This window comes from Maylandia zebra, linkage group LG3 (genome assembly GCF_041146795.1).
Source record: "Maylandia zebra isolate NMK-2024a linkage group LG3, Mzebra_GT3a, whole genome shotgun sequence".
In the NCBI taxonomy this organism is placed as follows: Eukaryota; Metazoa; Chordata; class Actinopteri; order Cichliformes; family Cichlidae; genus Maylandia; species Maylandia zebra.
This window is the reverse complement of record NC_135169.1, coordinates 62,597,540-62,615,358: the sequence shown is the minus strand read 5'-3', so window position 1 is coordinate 62,615,358 and position 17,819 is coordinate 62,597,540. Positions and strand designations below refer to the sequence as shown.

The 17,819-nt window shown below is 39.5% G+C and overlaps 1 protein-coding gene across 2 annotated transcripts in view; it reads left to right on the top strand.

Annotated features, from left to right (window-relative positions):
* The window catches only part of LOC112432493 (NACHT, LRR and PYD domains-containing protein 12-like), a 773,783-nt gene that overhangs the window by 10,073 nt on the left and 745,891 nt on the right, over nt 1–17,819 (top strand). For both annotated transcript variants that reach the window (XM_076882532.1, XM_076882533.1), the window contains exons 2-4: nt 12,777–12,908; nt 12,993–13,091; nt 13,250–13,348. In XM_076882532.1, the coding sequence (XP_076738647.1) occupies nt 12,820–12,908; nt 12,993–13,091; nt 13,250–13,348 (287 nt within the window). In that variant the 5' untranslated portion in view covers nt 12,777–12,819. The remainder of the gene's footprint in view (nt 1–12,776; nt 12,909–12,992; nt 13,092–13,249; nt 13,349–17,819) is intronic.

The window sequence follows — 17,819 nt, the reverse complement described above, 5'->3', positions numbered from 1 at the left end:
TTTCTCTGTATTTGATGTTTATGTTTGATATTTTTGTTTGTTTAGGGAGTAGATCTGATAAGTTTAATTTTACTTGTTTTATGGACATACGCTGATTACATATGGCTAGTGATAAAGTAAAATTTCTATCTTTCAATGTTAATGGGCTGTTAAATCCAATTAAACGTACTAAAATCCTAACCAAAGTGAAAGCAGAACAAGCCCATATAGTCTACTTACAGGAGACCCAATGACAGATAAGGAGCACGTAAAATTAAAGAGAATGGGTTTTACTAATCTGTTTTTTTCTTCATACAAATCAGGACATAGGAGAGGAGTTGCAATCCTTATTTCAAGCAAATTAAACTTTGAAAAAGTATCTGAAATGGGTGATAAAGAGGGCAGATTTATTCTAGTAAAAGGAAAAATAGATGGGAATTTGATCACCCTCTTAAATGTTTATGCCCCGCCAGAGAGTGATATTAGCTTCTTCCAAAGGAGGATCTGTGGAGGGGATTTAAATATACACCTGCAGCCAAAATTAGACTCGTCTAGCAAGAAAACATACGATATGAAATCCCCATATATCAAAGTGAATGCACTTTTTGAGGAGGTAGGATTAATTGACATATGGCGAGACCTTTTTCCTAATAGAAGGGACTATACTTACTACTCTGCCCCACACTCTCTTTATACAAGGATAGATTATTTTATAACATTTGGTAAAGATAAGGATAAAATATATACTTGTGGAATTGGAACGATAGATATAAGTGACCATGCACCAATATATTTATCCATTGATTTTAACTTACGGTTAAAAAATAATACATGGAAATTGAACTCAAGTCTATTGAATGATTCACCTTTCAAGGCACAAATTAAATCAGAAATTAGTCTCTTTTTAGAGTTCAATGATACCGGAGAAGTACCACCTCCCATACTATGGGATACTCTGAAGGCGGTACTAAGAGGGAAAATTATAGCAATAGCTTCATTTAGGAAAAAAGATAAGAATAGAAAATTAGAAGAGTTGAGTAAGAAACTAAAGGAATTAGAAAGAAGACATAAAAGGGACTCAACACAGGATATATTAAGGGATATCAAAAACATTAGGAACGAAATTAACAATCTAGCCACACAAGAAATCAAGAAAGATTTAATGTTCTTGAAACAGAGACAATATGAAAGTGGCATTAAATCTACCAAAATATTGGTGTGGAAATTGAAAAAAAAGATAGCGGAAAATACAATTTATAAAATTAGGGACCCAAGTACAAAAGTGATAAAAAATAAATTAAATGAAATACAGGAAGCCTTTGAAAGATTTTATAAAACCCTATACTCTGAAGCCCCGGGCGGGACTGAAGCTCAGATGGATAGCTTTCTGAACTCTCTAGACCAGGGGTGGGCAATCTCAGTCCACGAGGGCCGGTGTCCCTGCAGGTTTTAGATCTCACCTTGGGTCAACACACCTGAATCACATGATTAGTTCGTTACCAGGCCTCTGGAGAACTTCAGGACATGTTGAGGAACTAATTTAGCCATTTAAATCAGCTGTGTTGGTTCGAGGAGACATCTAAAACCTGCAGGGACACCGGCCCTTGTGGACTGAGATTGCCCACCCCTGCTCTAGACTTACCCACTCTAGATGAAGAACAAAATCAAGCAATGACAATGAATATAACTGAAGAAGAATTAAAAGCTGCAATTAATAGGCTTAAATTAAGTAAATCACCAGGACCAGATGGTTACACGGCAGAGTGGTATAAAGAATTTAAAAAGGAACTGATACCTGTTTTACTGCCTACATTGAATTGGGTTTTGAAAAAGGCACAAATGCCCCCCAGTTGGAAGGAGGCAATTATTTCAGTTATACCAAAAGAAGGCAAAGATAAAATGGAATGTGGATCTTTCAGGCCAATCTCTGTCCTTAACGTGGACTATAAACTTTTCACATCTATCATGGCCAAACGGCTAGAAGAGTTCCTACCAATACTGATATGTAACAATCAAACAGGTTTCATACATCAACGCCAAACACAGGACAATATACGAAAGACACTACACATTATGGACCATATACAAAAACACAAAATCAAAGCAATTGTGATGAGTGTAGACGCTGAAAAAGCCTTTGACTCTGTCAACTGGAAGTTCCTTTACAGGGTATTATATAAATTTGGCTTTCATGATATGATTATTAAAACTATACAAGCACTATATGATAATCCTACAGCCAGGATCAAAATTAATGGATGCCTATCCAACAGTTTTACCCTAAAAAGGGGCACTAGACAGGGCTGTGCATGGTCACCTTTACTTTTTGCACTATACTTGGAACCACTAGCTCAATCCATCAGGCAAAACAAGGACATTAAGGGAATTTTTATCAAAGGGACACAATATAAACTGGCTTGCTACGCGGATGACATTTTGATCTACCTTGGACACCCAACATATTCTTTACCCAAGCTGATGCAGTCATTTGAACAATACGGCCAATTATCAGGCTATAAAATTAATATAGGTAAAACCCAGCTACTCTCATATAATTATAGCCCACCAGAAGAAATAAAATGTAGTTACCCTCTGGTATGGCAAACGGAGTTTTTTAAATATTTAGGCATAAATTTACCGAAAGATCTTACAAAACTATTTGAACAGAATTACCTACCCTTATACAAAAAAATAAAGGAAGATATAGTAAGATGGAATTTAATTCCTTTCTTTAGCTTTAGTTCAAGAATTGATTCTATTAAAATGAATATATTGCCAAGATTTTTGTATCTATTTCAAACCCTACCAATAGAGATTAACCAAAGTCAATTTAATGAGTGGGATAAAATGTTATCTAGATATATGGCAAGGTAAAAGACCAAGGGTTCGCCTTAAAACACTACAGCTGGCTAAGCAAAAGGGAGGATGGGGCCTCCCTGACCTCAGATATTATTACTTTGCAGCGCAGATGAGAGCAATAATATGCTATCTTGAGGGATTATTGGAGAGAAATACATAATGCCTTACAGGATATCTTTAAACGCGAAATACCCCTCGAGAGTAAGACTATGTTCTTTGGATATATACCTCAGGAATGGCCTAAATATGATAAACATTTAATAAATATTTTACTGGTGGCCTGTAAAAAGAATATCACCAGAAAATGGTTATCCCCAGAGAGCCCAAACATAAGTACATGGATGGAAATCACAATGGAAATTTATAACATGGAAAAGATAACATCTTCTGTTAACCACCAGCTGGAGAAATTTACATCATACTGGGAAAACTGGGTCAAATATATCACGCCTCATAAGTCAGATTTTATTATTACAAACCAATAATTATGATGTATGTATATATATTTATAGGATCACCCCCTACCAACACATCCGTGTTTTTGTTTTTTTTGTTTTGTTTTTTTTAGGTTTGTTAGTTTTGTTTTTTGTTTTTTTTGATTTTCGGATTATGTGATGGTTTCAATTACTTCTATAGCTGTAAGTATTCTTCCCTTATGACTTGGATGTAAATTAAAATACTATTTCAGTATCTAAGGCAGATAACCTAAGTATGAAGAATGCTTACATGATGTACATATTGTGAATGCCTGCTTCTGAAACCTTAATAAAAATATGAATTAAAAAAAAGAGTTATCTTCTAATTAATTATAAAAAGTGGGAATTTTACTGTTCTGAACTTTTAGAAATTTCTTTTGGAAATAAACATTTACTAAAAAGACGCAACGGTTTTTGAAAAACATTTGTTCTGAACTGTGCACCACAATTTCAAAACATTTTCTGAAAGATGAAACAGTGTACATGTTCTCACTTTCATTAGAATTGTGTTTATCAAAAGGTCTGACATAGGTGAGCTGGTAAATGCAAATAACAGCATTCTCATCACTTATTTCTTCAATACAATATGCATGTCCTTCATTCATCCCTTTGTGGAACTTCAACGCACTTCTGCTCTCTCCCATATTCCATCTTCACAAGCATATCCTGTGCGGAGATTGAATAAAAATTAGTTGACACTAATTAATGGCACAAATAATCCAGTAAACAACTGCAGCACAGTAAAAAAAAAAAGGAATCCTCTTTGAGCCACTATTTGTGTAAAGTATTTTCCCAAAAGACAAGGACGCAGGAAACAGGTAATACTGAACTAAATGTAAAACCTCAACCTTTTTCATTTTTACCTAAACCGTGTGCACAAAACTCTGGAGGGATCTATGCTAACGTAGAATCCAGTCAGGACGCCTGCTACTGCTGTTTGCTCATTTTTTTTATTTTATGGGCGATCGTTTTCAGGCTTCAAGCAGCACCATTATACCAACATTTCACATTCTAGACATTGTTTTAGGTGTATTTGACCAAAAGTTTGACTGAAAATTCACATGCAAGCTTTTTTCAAGGCTGTGGTATTTGCCCGCAAACAATACCTTTCAGCTAGCTAAAACAGAATATTATGCTATCAGCGAGCAACATGGCTAATGCCTTTCACACAGCTTTGTCTCAACTCCAAAGAGCCACAGAAGTAAAAGCTAATAGAAATAATTGAAACAATCTTTGAAAAAATGACTTACCAAGCATGGCAAACAACTCAAATATGTAGAGCAAAGTGTTCTGAAACGGCTTCACTTCAGCTTCGATTGGAGCCTATGGTGCTGGGGGTGGAGTCTGTGAATTTACTCTGTTGGTGTCATAGCCCCTCTAGGAGTTCAGAGTTAAGAGGTCAAGAGTTAATGTTTCCATTGTAACACCTCCAGATTTGAAATAGAAACACTCTTTTTTAACACTCGATTTTAACTACTATCATTTTACACCTCAGAGTTACATTAAAAGAATGTGACTCTGCTTAGAGTAAAATTAACTCTACTTTTGCAAGAGGACTATTAACACCAAAACATTTAACACTTTTGAATTTGCTGTGTAGGCAAGTATACTTCTCCTTTTTTATCAAGAAGCAAAGACAAAAAGGGGAACAAAAGAAACAGGGCAGGGTTCGGTGGTTGAATCATCCGTCCCCACCAATGCCAAAACCAAATCTACGCCTTTGCAGGTGAGTGTTAACATGAATATGTTTCTTCTTATGACATAAAATAATTCCACACTGTTCGTGTCTGTGGGTGAAATGTGAGGCCGGTCGGCTCCTCTGAGCGCTGGTTTCCTGTAAGTAGAGAGGAAGTGAGTTTAGCTGAGCCTCCGTTTAGTGTGAGAGAGCAGGAGGAGAGTGAGAGCTGTGCTGAGGCAGGGTGAGTGTTAACACCGCTCTGACATTACTGTGTCTCTGTGGCGGGAACAACAGGCTCCGTCAGTGGAGGCAAAAATAATCAGACTTTGGTTTTTCAAAGGAAACAACTTTATGTCGGAAGTTCCCGCACGCTCATTGGATAACGATGTGTCAATCTCGATCTATTAGCCAATGAGCGTGCGGATTCACAGAAAGACCCGCCTTTATCACGGGACTTTAAAAACTACAATGGCGACAGAAACTCAGTGAGTGGAGTTCAGGGTGACGTTATGAAACTGTGACGTTTGAGCCACTTCCTGTTGTCAGTCCCAGCGTCCTGATCACCGAGGTTTCTGTTGCTCTGATATCTGATATTGATTATATTGGTAAACAGGCTGTAGCATAAACATCAAACACAGTGTGGAGCAGGGAAATTATTTTACTGCTATTGTTAAAGAATAATCATCATCACCATTGCATTAATAATATAATCTGTAGTTTATATTGCATTCAGAGGTTGAACAGTGTGTCTTTCAGAAAAGGCTAAAAGTCACAGGCTGACAGGAAACAGGCTTGCAGAGAGTTTGCAGAAGTGAAACCAGTCTTAGGTTATTTTGAGCAGCAGGCCAGACGAGGCCATTTGAATTACTAGGTTATTCAAATTGATCATTGCTTTAACAATGTAACAGATAGCTTTAAGATGGCCTTAAGATGTTTATGCATTCAAGTTATTATATTAATTTTGTATTTCAGATGCAGTTATAACTATTTTATACATAATGCATATCTGTGCTTATTTGAGTTGATGTTCAGGTTCATTAATGGTCTAAAGCTTCACTAGTGAGAGTGTCTAGATGATCCATGCTGAGGGAAAACTAGAACATAGAAGGAATTGCAATACATGCTTACAAAACACTTATATCAGTTTATTTTAATATCTTTTATATGTTCATATTCTTGTATTAAGCTTTTAGTAGGGGTTCTTGATTAAAACATTTATTTAGTAGATGACATATCCATAGTTTTAGTTCAGTTATTACATATCTGAGAGTGGCTTCTGTCTCTCTGTCTAGAGGTCAGGAGCTAGTCGCGAGGTGAAATAGGGTGCAATTGTGGTTAGCACACAGACACACACACACTCAGTTAGAGAGAATCATTTATAGGTAAAAGTTTAATCATGTTTTGCTTGGGGTTGCAAAAAGAGCAGTTTGTCGCAGAACTGCTGCTGAGGTGCCAAGATGACAAGCGAGCATCCGGCAGTGACAGGAAGCACCTGTTATGAAGATAGAAGACAATTGTTCTTTTAAATTGTGTCAAAAGTCGTTGTGGTTTTGATATTGACGTATGTGTATATATCCTGTCTGTGACGCATGAAGGGGCGTCAGTAAATCAAGCCCTGACGGTATAAAATCTGTGTATGCTTTGAGGAAGTCGAAGATCAATTGCTGTCTGTAGCGATCTTCCCACACGTGTGTATTCATTAAAAATCATTGTTTGACCAAGAGCTTCTGGACCAAGGGTGGTTTGTACTCTCCTTCCTCAATTTTGAACCTTAACAACAGCTGAAGCAGTTTTTGGATGGTTGGCTTCAAATGATCCGTCGGTTTGAAAAGTAAAAACAATTTAAAATAGGTGAAGCTGATGCAGGGTGAGTGTTAACACCAGGACTTTAGAGGGAAGAAGAGTCACAGCATGTTGTTGACGCGTTGTTGTTCAATCGGGGGAGGCTCTCCATTGAGGAGAAAAGCTTGAATTTGTTTGTATACGGATTATCCATTGCTTATTATTGCTCACCACAAACAACTATCTGATTGAATAGTTTTCTTATCAGATAGAGAAATAAAATGCGTCGCAAAATGTAAAAGCAAAATTTCCCCACCTGGGCTGCCTTGCGCCTGATTGTTCTGTAAATAGTTTGAAATGGTTACATAAAAAGCGTCTGAGCCTTGGCTGCAATTTTAGGTAAATATAACTTTGTTGTCTGCAAAACGTTTGTGTATTTTAAAAAATGTACAATTTCTGTTTGCATTTCAAGTTATGAAAATGATTTGTTAAACATGCTTGTGGTTTTTACAGTCAAAAATATCACTTTCTACTCGTATTTTAAATTTTGTCTGAATTTAGATAAATTGTGCTGATACAGTTTGTCAAAATGAGAAAATAACAGATTAGCAAGATAAACAGTTTTTAAATGTGAAATACAGAGGCCACATCAAAAGTAGTCAAAAACGGCCAATTACACCCTGGACATCAGCTTTCTGGAGTATTTGAAATAACGGTAATATGAGTGATCCATATGGTCACAAAGAATAGCCACTTGTTTCTGTGCTACCAAAGTTCCCCGGCTTTCATTCAAAATGTGTTTATGGTCAGCACCTGCACATTAAACTACTTAAACATTATAAATGTCTTCAAGCTCACACTGAGGCCTGTGGGGCACAATCAGCCACTGAGACAGTTCACACATTTATATGTGTTTGTATATGAATATTTCATACTTTAAGGCTGCCTGTTTATTTAAGGGAGATGAACAAAATACATTGGAATTGTACAAAATAATATCACAGATGACAAATTCAATAGATTTTAAGTAGATGCTTGTGCATTCTTAAAGTCTTATATGTTGAATTGAACTATTTGATCTGTTCAAAGCCTCCCAGTCAGTGCTGTTCTCCATGCCTGTCTCACTGTACATGTTATTAGCAAAAACACTTTAAAGGTGATCCTTTAGGACTTCAGCAATAATCCAGACAGCAATGTAGTTAGCAATAAAACAGTTTTACTGGGAATTACAGTGGGGCAAAAAAGTATTTAGTCAGCCACCGATTGTGCAAGTTCCCCCGCTTAAAATGATGACAGAGGTCAGTAATTTGCACCAGAGGTACACTTCAACTGTGAGAGACAGAATGTGAAAAAAAAATCCATGAATTCACATGGTAGGATTTGTAAAGAATTTATTCGTAAATTAGGGTGGAAAATAAGTATTTGGTCACCTCAAACAAGGGAAATCTCTGGCTCTCACAGACCTGTAACGTCTTCTGTAAGAAGCTTTTCTGTCCCCCACTCGTTACCTGTATGAATGGCACCTGTTTGAACCCATCATCTGTATAAAAGACACCTGTCCACAGCCTCAAACAGTCAGACTCCAAACTCCGCCATGGCCAAGACCAAAGAGCTTTCGAAGGACACCAGGAAAAGTATTGTAGACCTGCACCAGACTGGGAAGAGTGAATCTACAATAGGCAAGCAGCTTGGTGTGAAAAAATCAACTGTGGGAGCAATCATCAGAAAATGGAAGACATACAAGACCACTGATGATCTCCCACGATCTGGGGCTCCACGCAAGATCTCATCCCGTGGGGTCAAAATGATCATGAGAACGGTGAGCAAAGATCCCAGAACCACACGGGGGGACCTGGTGAATGACCTGCAGAGAGCTGGGACCAAAGTAACAAAGGTCACCATCAGTAACACACTACAACGGCAGGGAATCAAATCCCGCAGTGCCAGACGTGTTCCGCTGCTGAAGCCAGTGCATGTCCAGGCCCGTCTGAAGTTTGCCAGAGAGCACATGGATGATACAGCAGAGGATTGGGAGAATGTCATGTGGTCAGATGAAACCAAAGTAGAACTTTTTGGTATAAACTCAACTCGTCGTGTTTGGAGGACGAAGAATACTGAGTTGCATCCCAAGAACACCATACCTACTGTGAAGCATGGGGGTGGAAACATCATGCTATGGGGCTGTTTTTCTGCCAAGGGGACAGGACGACTGATCCGTGTTAAGGACAGAATGAATGGGGCCATGTATCGTGAGATTTTGAGCCAAAACCTCCTTCCATCAGTGAGAACTTTGAAGATGAAACGAGGCTGGGTCTTCCAACATGACAATGATCCAAAACACACCGCCCGGGCAACAAAGGAGTGGCTCCGTAAGAAGCATTTGAAAGTCCTGGAGTGGCCTAGCCAGTCTCCAGACCTCAACCCCATAGAAAATCTGTGGCGGGAGTTGAAAGTCCGTGTTGCTCGGCGACAGCCCCAAAACATCACTGCTCTCGAGAAGATCTGCATGGAGGAATGGGCCAAAATACCAGCTACTGTGTGTGCAAACCTGGTAAAGACCTATAGTAAACGTTTGACCTCTGTTATTGCCAACAAAGGTTATGTTACAAAGTATTGAGTTGTATTTTTGTTATTGACCAAATACTTATTTTCCACCCTGATTTACGAATAAATTCTTTACAAATCCTACCATGTGAATTCATGGATTTTTTTTCACATTCTGTCTCTCACAGTTGAAGTGTACCTCTGGTGCAAATTACTGACCTCTGTCATCATTTTAGGTGGGGGAACTTGCACAATCGGTGGCTGACTAAATACTTTTTTGCCCCACTGTAACTTAAAAAACAAACAAATATCTGTCTCCTAATTCTTGTCACACAGGAAAGAAGCATCAATATCTGATGAGCAGACTTATTTCTTTCTTTTTTTGTTTTTTTGTTCACATTTTCACATCTTAATTTTTAAGTGAAATGGGCATTTAGAGTTTATACACTATGTATATAAGGTAGTACAGTACAGTGGAACCCCGACTTACAAAATGAATTCATTCCCAAGGGTCTTTCGTAATTGAGCTGCGTGTTTTAAGTGAGGCGATGCTGAACGATAGGCTATAGGCTAATTGCTAACTAGAACAACAATTCGTCGTTCAAGTGGAACGGCGAAGCGCAAGTGTGGAAACCAAGGGGTTGTCACATGATTCGGAAGGCATTGTGGGCGTTGTAGGCTCAGCCAATCGGAGCCAGCGGATTTTGTTACTCGGGCATTTTGCCATAACACGGGCAGAAATATTATTCGTAATATAATATTCGTAAAATATTCGTAAGTCGGGGTTCCACTGTATTTTTGTGTGGTGCGTTTTTCTATTTCTTAGCAAAAGTTGAACAAAGGTATTTAAGTTCACGTAGGATGATTTGTTTTCATTTTCACATGGTCTTACTGAGGTAATGCGAATTGAAACATGCATTCTTTTTTTTTTTGGCACGGGGGCTGATGTGCTGGAAAAGCTTGAAAAGGGACCTTGAAAGTGCTTAAAAAGTGCTTGAATTTGACCCTGAAAAAGGCGTAGGAACCCTGCTCACGGCAAAGCGTGGGACAGACCCGCTCGCAAGCAAGCAATCGAGCTGTTATTACCACCGACAAAGCGCATGTCCCGGTACACAGCTGCCATAACCCCCGCTGTACACTGACTTCATTTACTGAGGTTTTATTTCCTGATGTTCGCATGTGTCATACGTGTTCCAGTCGCCAATTCTGAATTATAACTAACATTAAAAACATGTTTAAGGAGGAGAGAAAGCAAAAAAAATTCGATTAACAGCTGATGTTTGGGTTTTTGTTCAATAATCAGCGTGACCTGATAAACGCATAAAAGAAATAACGTTGGTGTTTCCGTCATGTAGTAACTGTTAGGTTTAACTGTACAAAGGTGGTTCGACACTATGAAACACACACAGACTTCATGATGTTCGCCTCATTTTTTTATTGTGAATATTAATCATGAGGGTAAACGGCCCTGTTCACCACGGAGCGAGGTCAGCATGTCCACGATATCTTCAGCTCTCTGAGTTAACCCATCAAACTAATCTAACGCTCATCTACGAATAACTCACGGCTCATATCAATATGATTTTACAGAAAATCATCCTTATTGCTGCCAACTATTCCAGAGACATGAAAATCTACAGCATAAAGAACACAAAAATATATAGCAGTCTAACGCAACACTTTAACAGAGATGAATGCATCAGTCTGTCACAGATCAAAGTGGAATGAATGTGATTGGTTGAACTGGTGTTCGTGATCTGTGTTTTCTGCATTTTCATCAGCGTAAGAGACTCAGCAGCAGATTATGACAGTTATACATTTGATGAATCACCAAATTAATAAACGCAAGAAACGATCAAACCTGTTCCGACAGTTTGAGTTTGTGTTCCCTCAGCTGCAGACTCGCTGCTTTTTAAATGTTTGAGAGTGAAGATGAGATAGTGACTAAGCAGCAAAGAGAACAGAGAAAATCCAAATCAGAGTTTTTCTCTGAATTAAAAGCAAGGAAACAACAATATATTCTACATGGTGAAACTGATGGTTTCTGGTGTTTGGGTCTGTTTTTCTGTATTCATGCAGATAAAGTGCAAACTCAGATGAATTATACCATCAAATGTTAAAGGAAAATATCAGGATGAGTGTCTGTGAGCTGAGAAGGACGTGAAGCGAGCAGTTTATCCCAGAGCTGAAGCTGCTCTGTGTGCAGAGATGAGCTCAGATTCCTGCTGTGATTGATCAACAGTCACAGAAATGTAGACTTGTAGTTATTACTGCAGTATGGTCACAGCAGATACTGATAAACATGTATTATGAGGATGGATGATCAAGTTTCTCACTCTCGCCTTTAAATCTCAGTTTTTTCTTCTTCACAGTTTATCTGTTAATTTATTAATGAATAACACTGAAAGAGTTTCTGTTATATTTCCCCTTGAACATCAGCTTATTAGGGCGGCATCAGGAAATAGCCCCCCTCCAAAGAATGAATAAATGAATGATGATAATAATAAAATGATTCAAAAGCAGAGCTCAGAGTGGTAGAATGGTCAAACATGGATCCACGGGTGGTTCAACTGCATTTGGTGACGTGACTAAAGCAAATCTTTCAAATAATCCCACCATCAACGGGATGTTGTCTCCTTTACTACGGTTACTTTACTTGGTCACCGTGTGAATTTCTTTGAAATGAACCAAATTCTTTTATTTGTTGGTTGTTGCATTTACAGACTGTGAGCTCCGTCTTCTTCGTCTTTGGAGCCGAACTCTGACAAAGTTAGGAACAAAAGTTTCTCCAGCATGTGAACTTTCCTCCTAGACTCAGTCTGAGCAGTCAGACCACATATTTCTAAAGCAGCACATGAAGGTGTGGCTCACACACACACAGGTGAAGGAAACAGCTGCAGTATTAAAAACTGCTTCACTGTCTACAAATATATGAACTGAATGTTTCTTTCAGGCTGTAAAAACCTTATTTATCCTCCATTACAGTCCTGCATTCAGAGCATTACTTCTGTTATATTAGTACATGTATTTTATTCTGATGAACACATGAAACTCTGAGCTGGATTGAATCCATTGAATCAGAGTCCAGGACTCAGACTAAACACACTGAATGTGTCCTGAGCTCGGCCGCTGTTCCACAGTAACTGCTGTCAGAGTCACTGTTACTGAGTTAGCTTAGCTAGCAGAGCAGCTAGCAGTTAGAGTATGAACTCTGTAAGCAGTCAGCTCGGTCCTGGACATGGTTACTGACATAAAGCTGCTCTCTGCAGCCATGTTTGACCTGCTGCTTTGTAGGACTACAGTAATGGAGGATTTGGAGGCTGAACTGGGCTCTGTGACACTTTTTGTAGTGAACTGATGAAAGCTGCGTCTCAGATGGATGTTAGTCCAACACATCAGACACGACCTCTGCAGCTCTCAGTTGATGTGCACATGAATGATTTGTGTTTCCTCTGCAGGTGAAGGTAGGAAGTGTGTGTGAGCTGATGTGAATTGAGCAGCATGGATCAGTGTGAGGACAGAGAGGAGGGAGTCCCTCCCTCTAAAAGCACTCTGTGTGGGGAACATGAGAGCCAGACCAAAGCTCAGAGGTGAGATGACCATCTCTAACTGTCCATGACTCTTCTCCATGTCACAGCTCAGCACTCACATCACTGCTCCATCATTATTCACAGGAACCAGCCTGGACCTCCACCCAGCTCTGTGTCGTCTAAGAGCAAACGGGTGAAGCATTTCTTTCGTAATTTAGGGCAAAAGAAGTCATCTGACGAAAAGTAAGTTCATGTCAGTATTAAAATGTTTGAAATTTTAATCAGCTTTTTACTATTTAACGATTTAAATAATAAACTATTTACATAGTTTATTTATAGTTTTTATCTAATGTATTGGACACATTGGATGTGACACATGTTTCATGTTCACTTATTTTTAGCGTCAATCAGAAACCATCCAGCTCTGTGTCCTTAAAGAGTGACCGGTCCAATCCTCGAGGCATTAATTTTAAATCCCAGCCAGTGTCTGCTGCAGAGAGGTGAGCTGTTAGTAACAAGAACTCTCTGATTTAAATGATTTTGATGTTTCCTGGTTTCTAAAATGCATCTCTGTAGCAGAGCAGTGTCTCCAAGGACACACAGGCTCAGCTGTAACTGTCAGTTTATCTGGTTTAAGACACATTTGGACTCAATTGGCTGTTTTTAACTATGTATTTTAATCAGAGGTAGTAATTTAGACCTCACACATCTGGATCCTAAACTATGATAGAAACAGCTGCTAGCAGTGGGTAGTTTGACTTTGATACGCTGCTCTAGAAAGCAAACAAAGGTTTGTGCAGCTCCTCTTCAGAAAAGTGTTCAGAGAGCAGCTGCTGTATTAGACAAAGGCTCGTCGTGTGAGCCCAGATGTGTGTAACAGCTGGATGAAGGAGAACCATCACAGTCACGTCTCCATCCCGCCTTTATTAATGAACTTCCTGTTGCTTGCAGATGACAGGAACACAAAGTGTTTGTGCCACGTGATGCTGCAGGATTTGTTAACGTGTCCATGATGGTAACATCTCCTCGTCTAACTGCAAACACATGAGCGCTCCTAACGGCAGCTATCACAGCCACACAGGCAGACTGTGTCTCACTGTTGCATTCAGGGACATTTGTTTTCCTGTAAAAAGCTGAACTGAGTTTGTAAGATCATCACACTGCCCCTCTGACTGTCTCCCCAACTACTCTTTCAAGGATTGTCAGGTTGGAGATCGGCCTATAATTAGCTAAGACAGCTGGGTCTAGGGATGCTTTTTAAGTAAAGGTTTAACTACAGCCAGCTAGGGATGGGTACCGTTTAGATTTGAAAACCTGCTAAATCAGAATCAGTTGCTGATGATGGCTTGTTTCTTTGACATTAATCACGTATAATCTTAACTCAAAGTGAACATAGACTTGATTGAAGTAACTCAGATCAGCCAATTCAAAATGCTAATTCAATCAACTCTGAGTTTATAACTAGACTCAGTTTGTTGGCCCTGCACCTTAAAACTATTCCCTGTTTGTCCCTCATGTTTTTTGGATATTGTTTTCACATCTTATGTCACGGCTAGCGGGGCGAGCCATGTTGAATTTAATAAAGGACCCAAGATGCCGACACTGCTGTGAAGTGAGTGAGCTTTATTGAAACGGTGAAGTGCAGTGAAGATGGCCTGTGCAGAAGCTAAGATAACCTCTACTGAAAAACTAAAAAACTAACCTGAAACCTTAAACGGAGACACGGGGAGATAACACAGACGAACCAGCAACAAGCAGGAGAAAACAAAGGGCTCATATACACAAACAACCCGTTCTCACTCCCAAAGCGTAACATTTTACGCTAGGTGACAAATCGTCACCATATTACGTTTTCGGCTACCCACCACGTTCCTAAATGACGACCTCGGAAAAAGAGGAAATATGAGAACCGTCTGGACTGAACCTACACATGTTCGCTCTTTTTCTTCAAATCGCTTAGAAACACGCTATTTAACATCATTAAAGTCCTGGTTAAGGTCAGGAATAAGGTTATGGTCAGGGCTAGGGATAAGGTTAGGTTTAGGGCTGAAATACAGGGCTGGAACGTCTACTACCGCGGGAGCGTCATTGCACTGGATTCCAGCAATAACCCGCCGCGTACCATAAGAACGCCGAAGGTCTCCTTTCGCGTTCCTCAGGAACGCCGCGGGACGTGACAAAACGTCGACATGTTACGCCTCGGGAGTGAGAACGCTCTGACACAAAAGAGCCATCAGGGAATGAGAAAAGGGAGACAGCAGGATTCATTGGACATAACCAGACAAGGGGAAGCAAAAGTAGACACACTAACATAGGACATGGCACTGTCAAAATAAAACAGGAAGTGAACACAGAGACACAATACTAACACAGTACAGAGGGAACACAGAAACCAAAACCTCAGAACTAGAAAATCTTAATCAGAATGAAATTGTAACAAAAGACAATAACAATCAAAACAAAACCACTGAGTCCACAGACTCGGGACATACATCGGCTCAAACTGTGGTCATAAATATTTTGTACTTGTAAACAGTACAATCGTACTGTTTACTGTAATCGGATTACTTTTTTCAAGTAACGAGTAATGTAAGGGATTACTATTGCAAAAACGGTAATTAGATTACCGTTACTTTCCCGTAGGAACACTGCGTTACGGCGTTATTAAAACCGTGAAATTTTTGCGAGAATGTCTCATGACAATGACGCAAGCGAGTGCGACGGCTGTGGTAGCTCGTGTGTCAACAATAGAAAACATGGAGCGAGGGATAGAGTACGATCGTGCAGCATTTAATACTTGGAAATACCGACATTACTTTGAATTTGACTCTTTAAAAAGCGACAAAAACATAAGCGTACGTTGTACACTCTGCATCGGAAGAAAACTTCTTTCTACGTCAAAAAATTCCACTTCCAACCTGAGCAAGCACCTAGCACGCTGCCACAAGAATGTTAAATTGACAGAAAACCCCCAGGATCCCCTCACTGACGTGACCGCTGTGGCTACCACATCTACTTCCACCGGGCAAACCTCAGATGGACCCACTCCTGCTAAACAGGTTAAACTAGACGTAAGAGCAACAGGACTTAGTGCCACTGAACTGAAGAAGCTTGTCGTTGCCTATATCGTCGAGGACATGTTGCCGATTTCCACTGTAGACTCTGAATCATTCCGACGCATCGTAGAAAAAATACCAACTAACAGTGGTGTCAAGCTGCCCCAGAGAAAGTCATTTGTAGGATACCTTGAGAGAGAATATGACAAAATGAACTCTAACTTGAAGGCTACACTCGAAGAGGCAGAGTTTGTTTCCACCACTGCTGACATCTAGACGGTAAATAATAAAAGTTTATGGGTGTAACAGTTCACTGGATTAATTCCACATTACAACACAACAAGGCCGCTCTAGCATGCAAGAGAATTAGAGGCAGCCATACCTATGATGTAATTGGAGCAGAGATTGAAGAAATCCATATGGACTACAAGGCAAAGTTATTGCCACTGTAATGGATAATGCATCCAATTTTGCCAAAGCATTCAGAGTATGTCAGCCCTGTCATTTGGAGTCTGAATCTGAAAATGAAGAAGGTGATGACAAGGAACCGACCTTTACTGAGGTCATAGAAGCTCTTTCAGCTGCATCTGGTGATGCACAGTTTAGCCTCCCTCCACACTACAGATGTGCATCGCACACAATTAACTTGATTTCAACAAGCGATGTTGACAAACATCTAAATTCCTGTGCAGACATCAAGGCTGTATATAGGAGTAGCATTGCAAAATGTTCTGCTCTTTGGACTAAAGCAAATTATCTGAACTTTTATTCTAATAAATTTAATCAGCTTGAACATTTTGTAGCACAAAAGTAGAAAATAGCTCCGTTTGCTGTTGCCTGCATTGTAGATGGGCGGCTTTGCCTCAACACCTAAACAGGAAAATGAGTTTAGTCAAGTATTAAAGTGGGATTGAAGAGGTCTGGAAAATAGAGATCAGGTGTTGTGGTGCAGCATGGTCACAAGAATCATTTAGAAATGGGTCAAAATATTTTCTCTTCTAGATTTTTTGCACAGTCTGATGTGCTGCTGCTCTGAGGTTTACTGCTCTCTGTGTGCTTAGAAAACTGTGAGGTACAAGTAGATTTGACACAAGTTATAATGGCTGATTTCCATATAACGGTGGAATACAGGGACTTAATCGTTAAGTAAGAAGGAAAGTTTGAAGCCTAATCTTAAAAGTAGAGACAGTGTCTGTCTCCAGAATCCAAACTGGAAGCTGGTTCCACAGAAGAGGGGCCTGAAAACTGAAGGCTCTCCCTCCCATTCTACTTTTAAATACTCTAGGAACAAGAAGTAGGCCTGCAGTGTGAGAGCAAAGTGCTCTAATAGGGTGATATGATACTACAAGGTCATTAAGATAAGATGGGGCCTGATTATTTAAGACCTTGTATGTGAGGAGCAGGATTTTGAATTCTGGACTTAACAGGAAGCCAAAACAGGAGAAATATGCTCTCTCTTTCTAGTCCCTGTCAGGACTCTTGCTGCAGCATTTTGGATTAGCTGAAGGCTTTTCAGCGAGTTTTTAGAACTTCCCGATAATAATGAATTACAGTCGTCCAGCCTGGAAGTAATAAATGCATGAACTAGTTTTTCAGCGTCACTCTGAGACAGGATATTTCTAACTTTAGAGATGTTGCACAAATGGAAGAACACAGTCTTACATATTTGTTTAATATGTGCATTGAAGGACATGTCCTGGTCAAAAATGACTCCAAGGTTCCTCACAGTGTTACTGGAGGCCAAGGTAATGCCATCCAGAGTAAGAATCTGCTTAGATACCATATTTCTAAGGTTTTCAGGGCCGAGTACTTGGAAATACCGACATTACTTTGAATTTGACTCTTTAAAAAGCGACAAAAACACAAGCGTACGTTGTACACTCTGCATCGGAAGAAAACTTCTTTCTACGTCGAA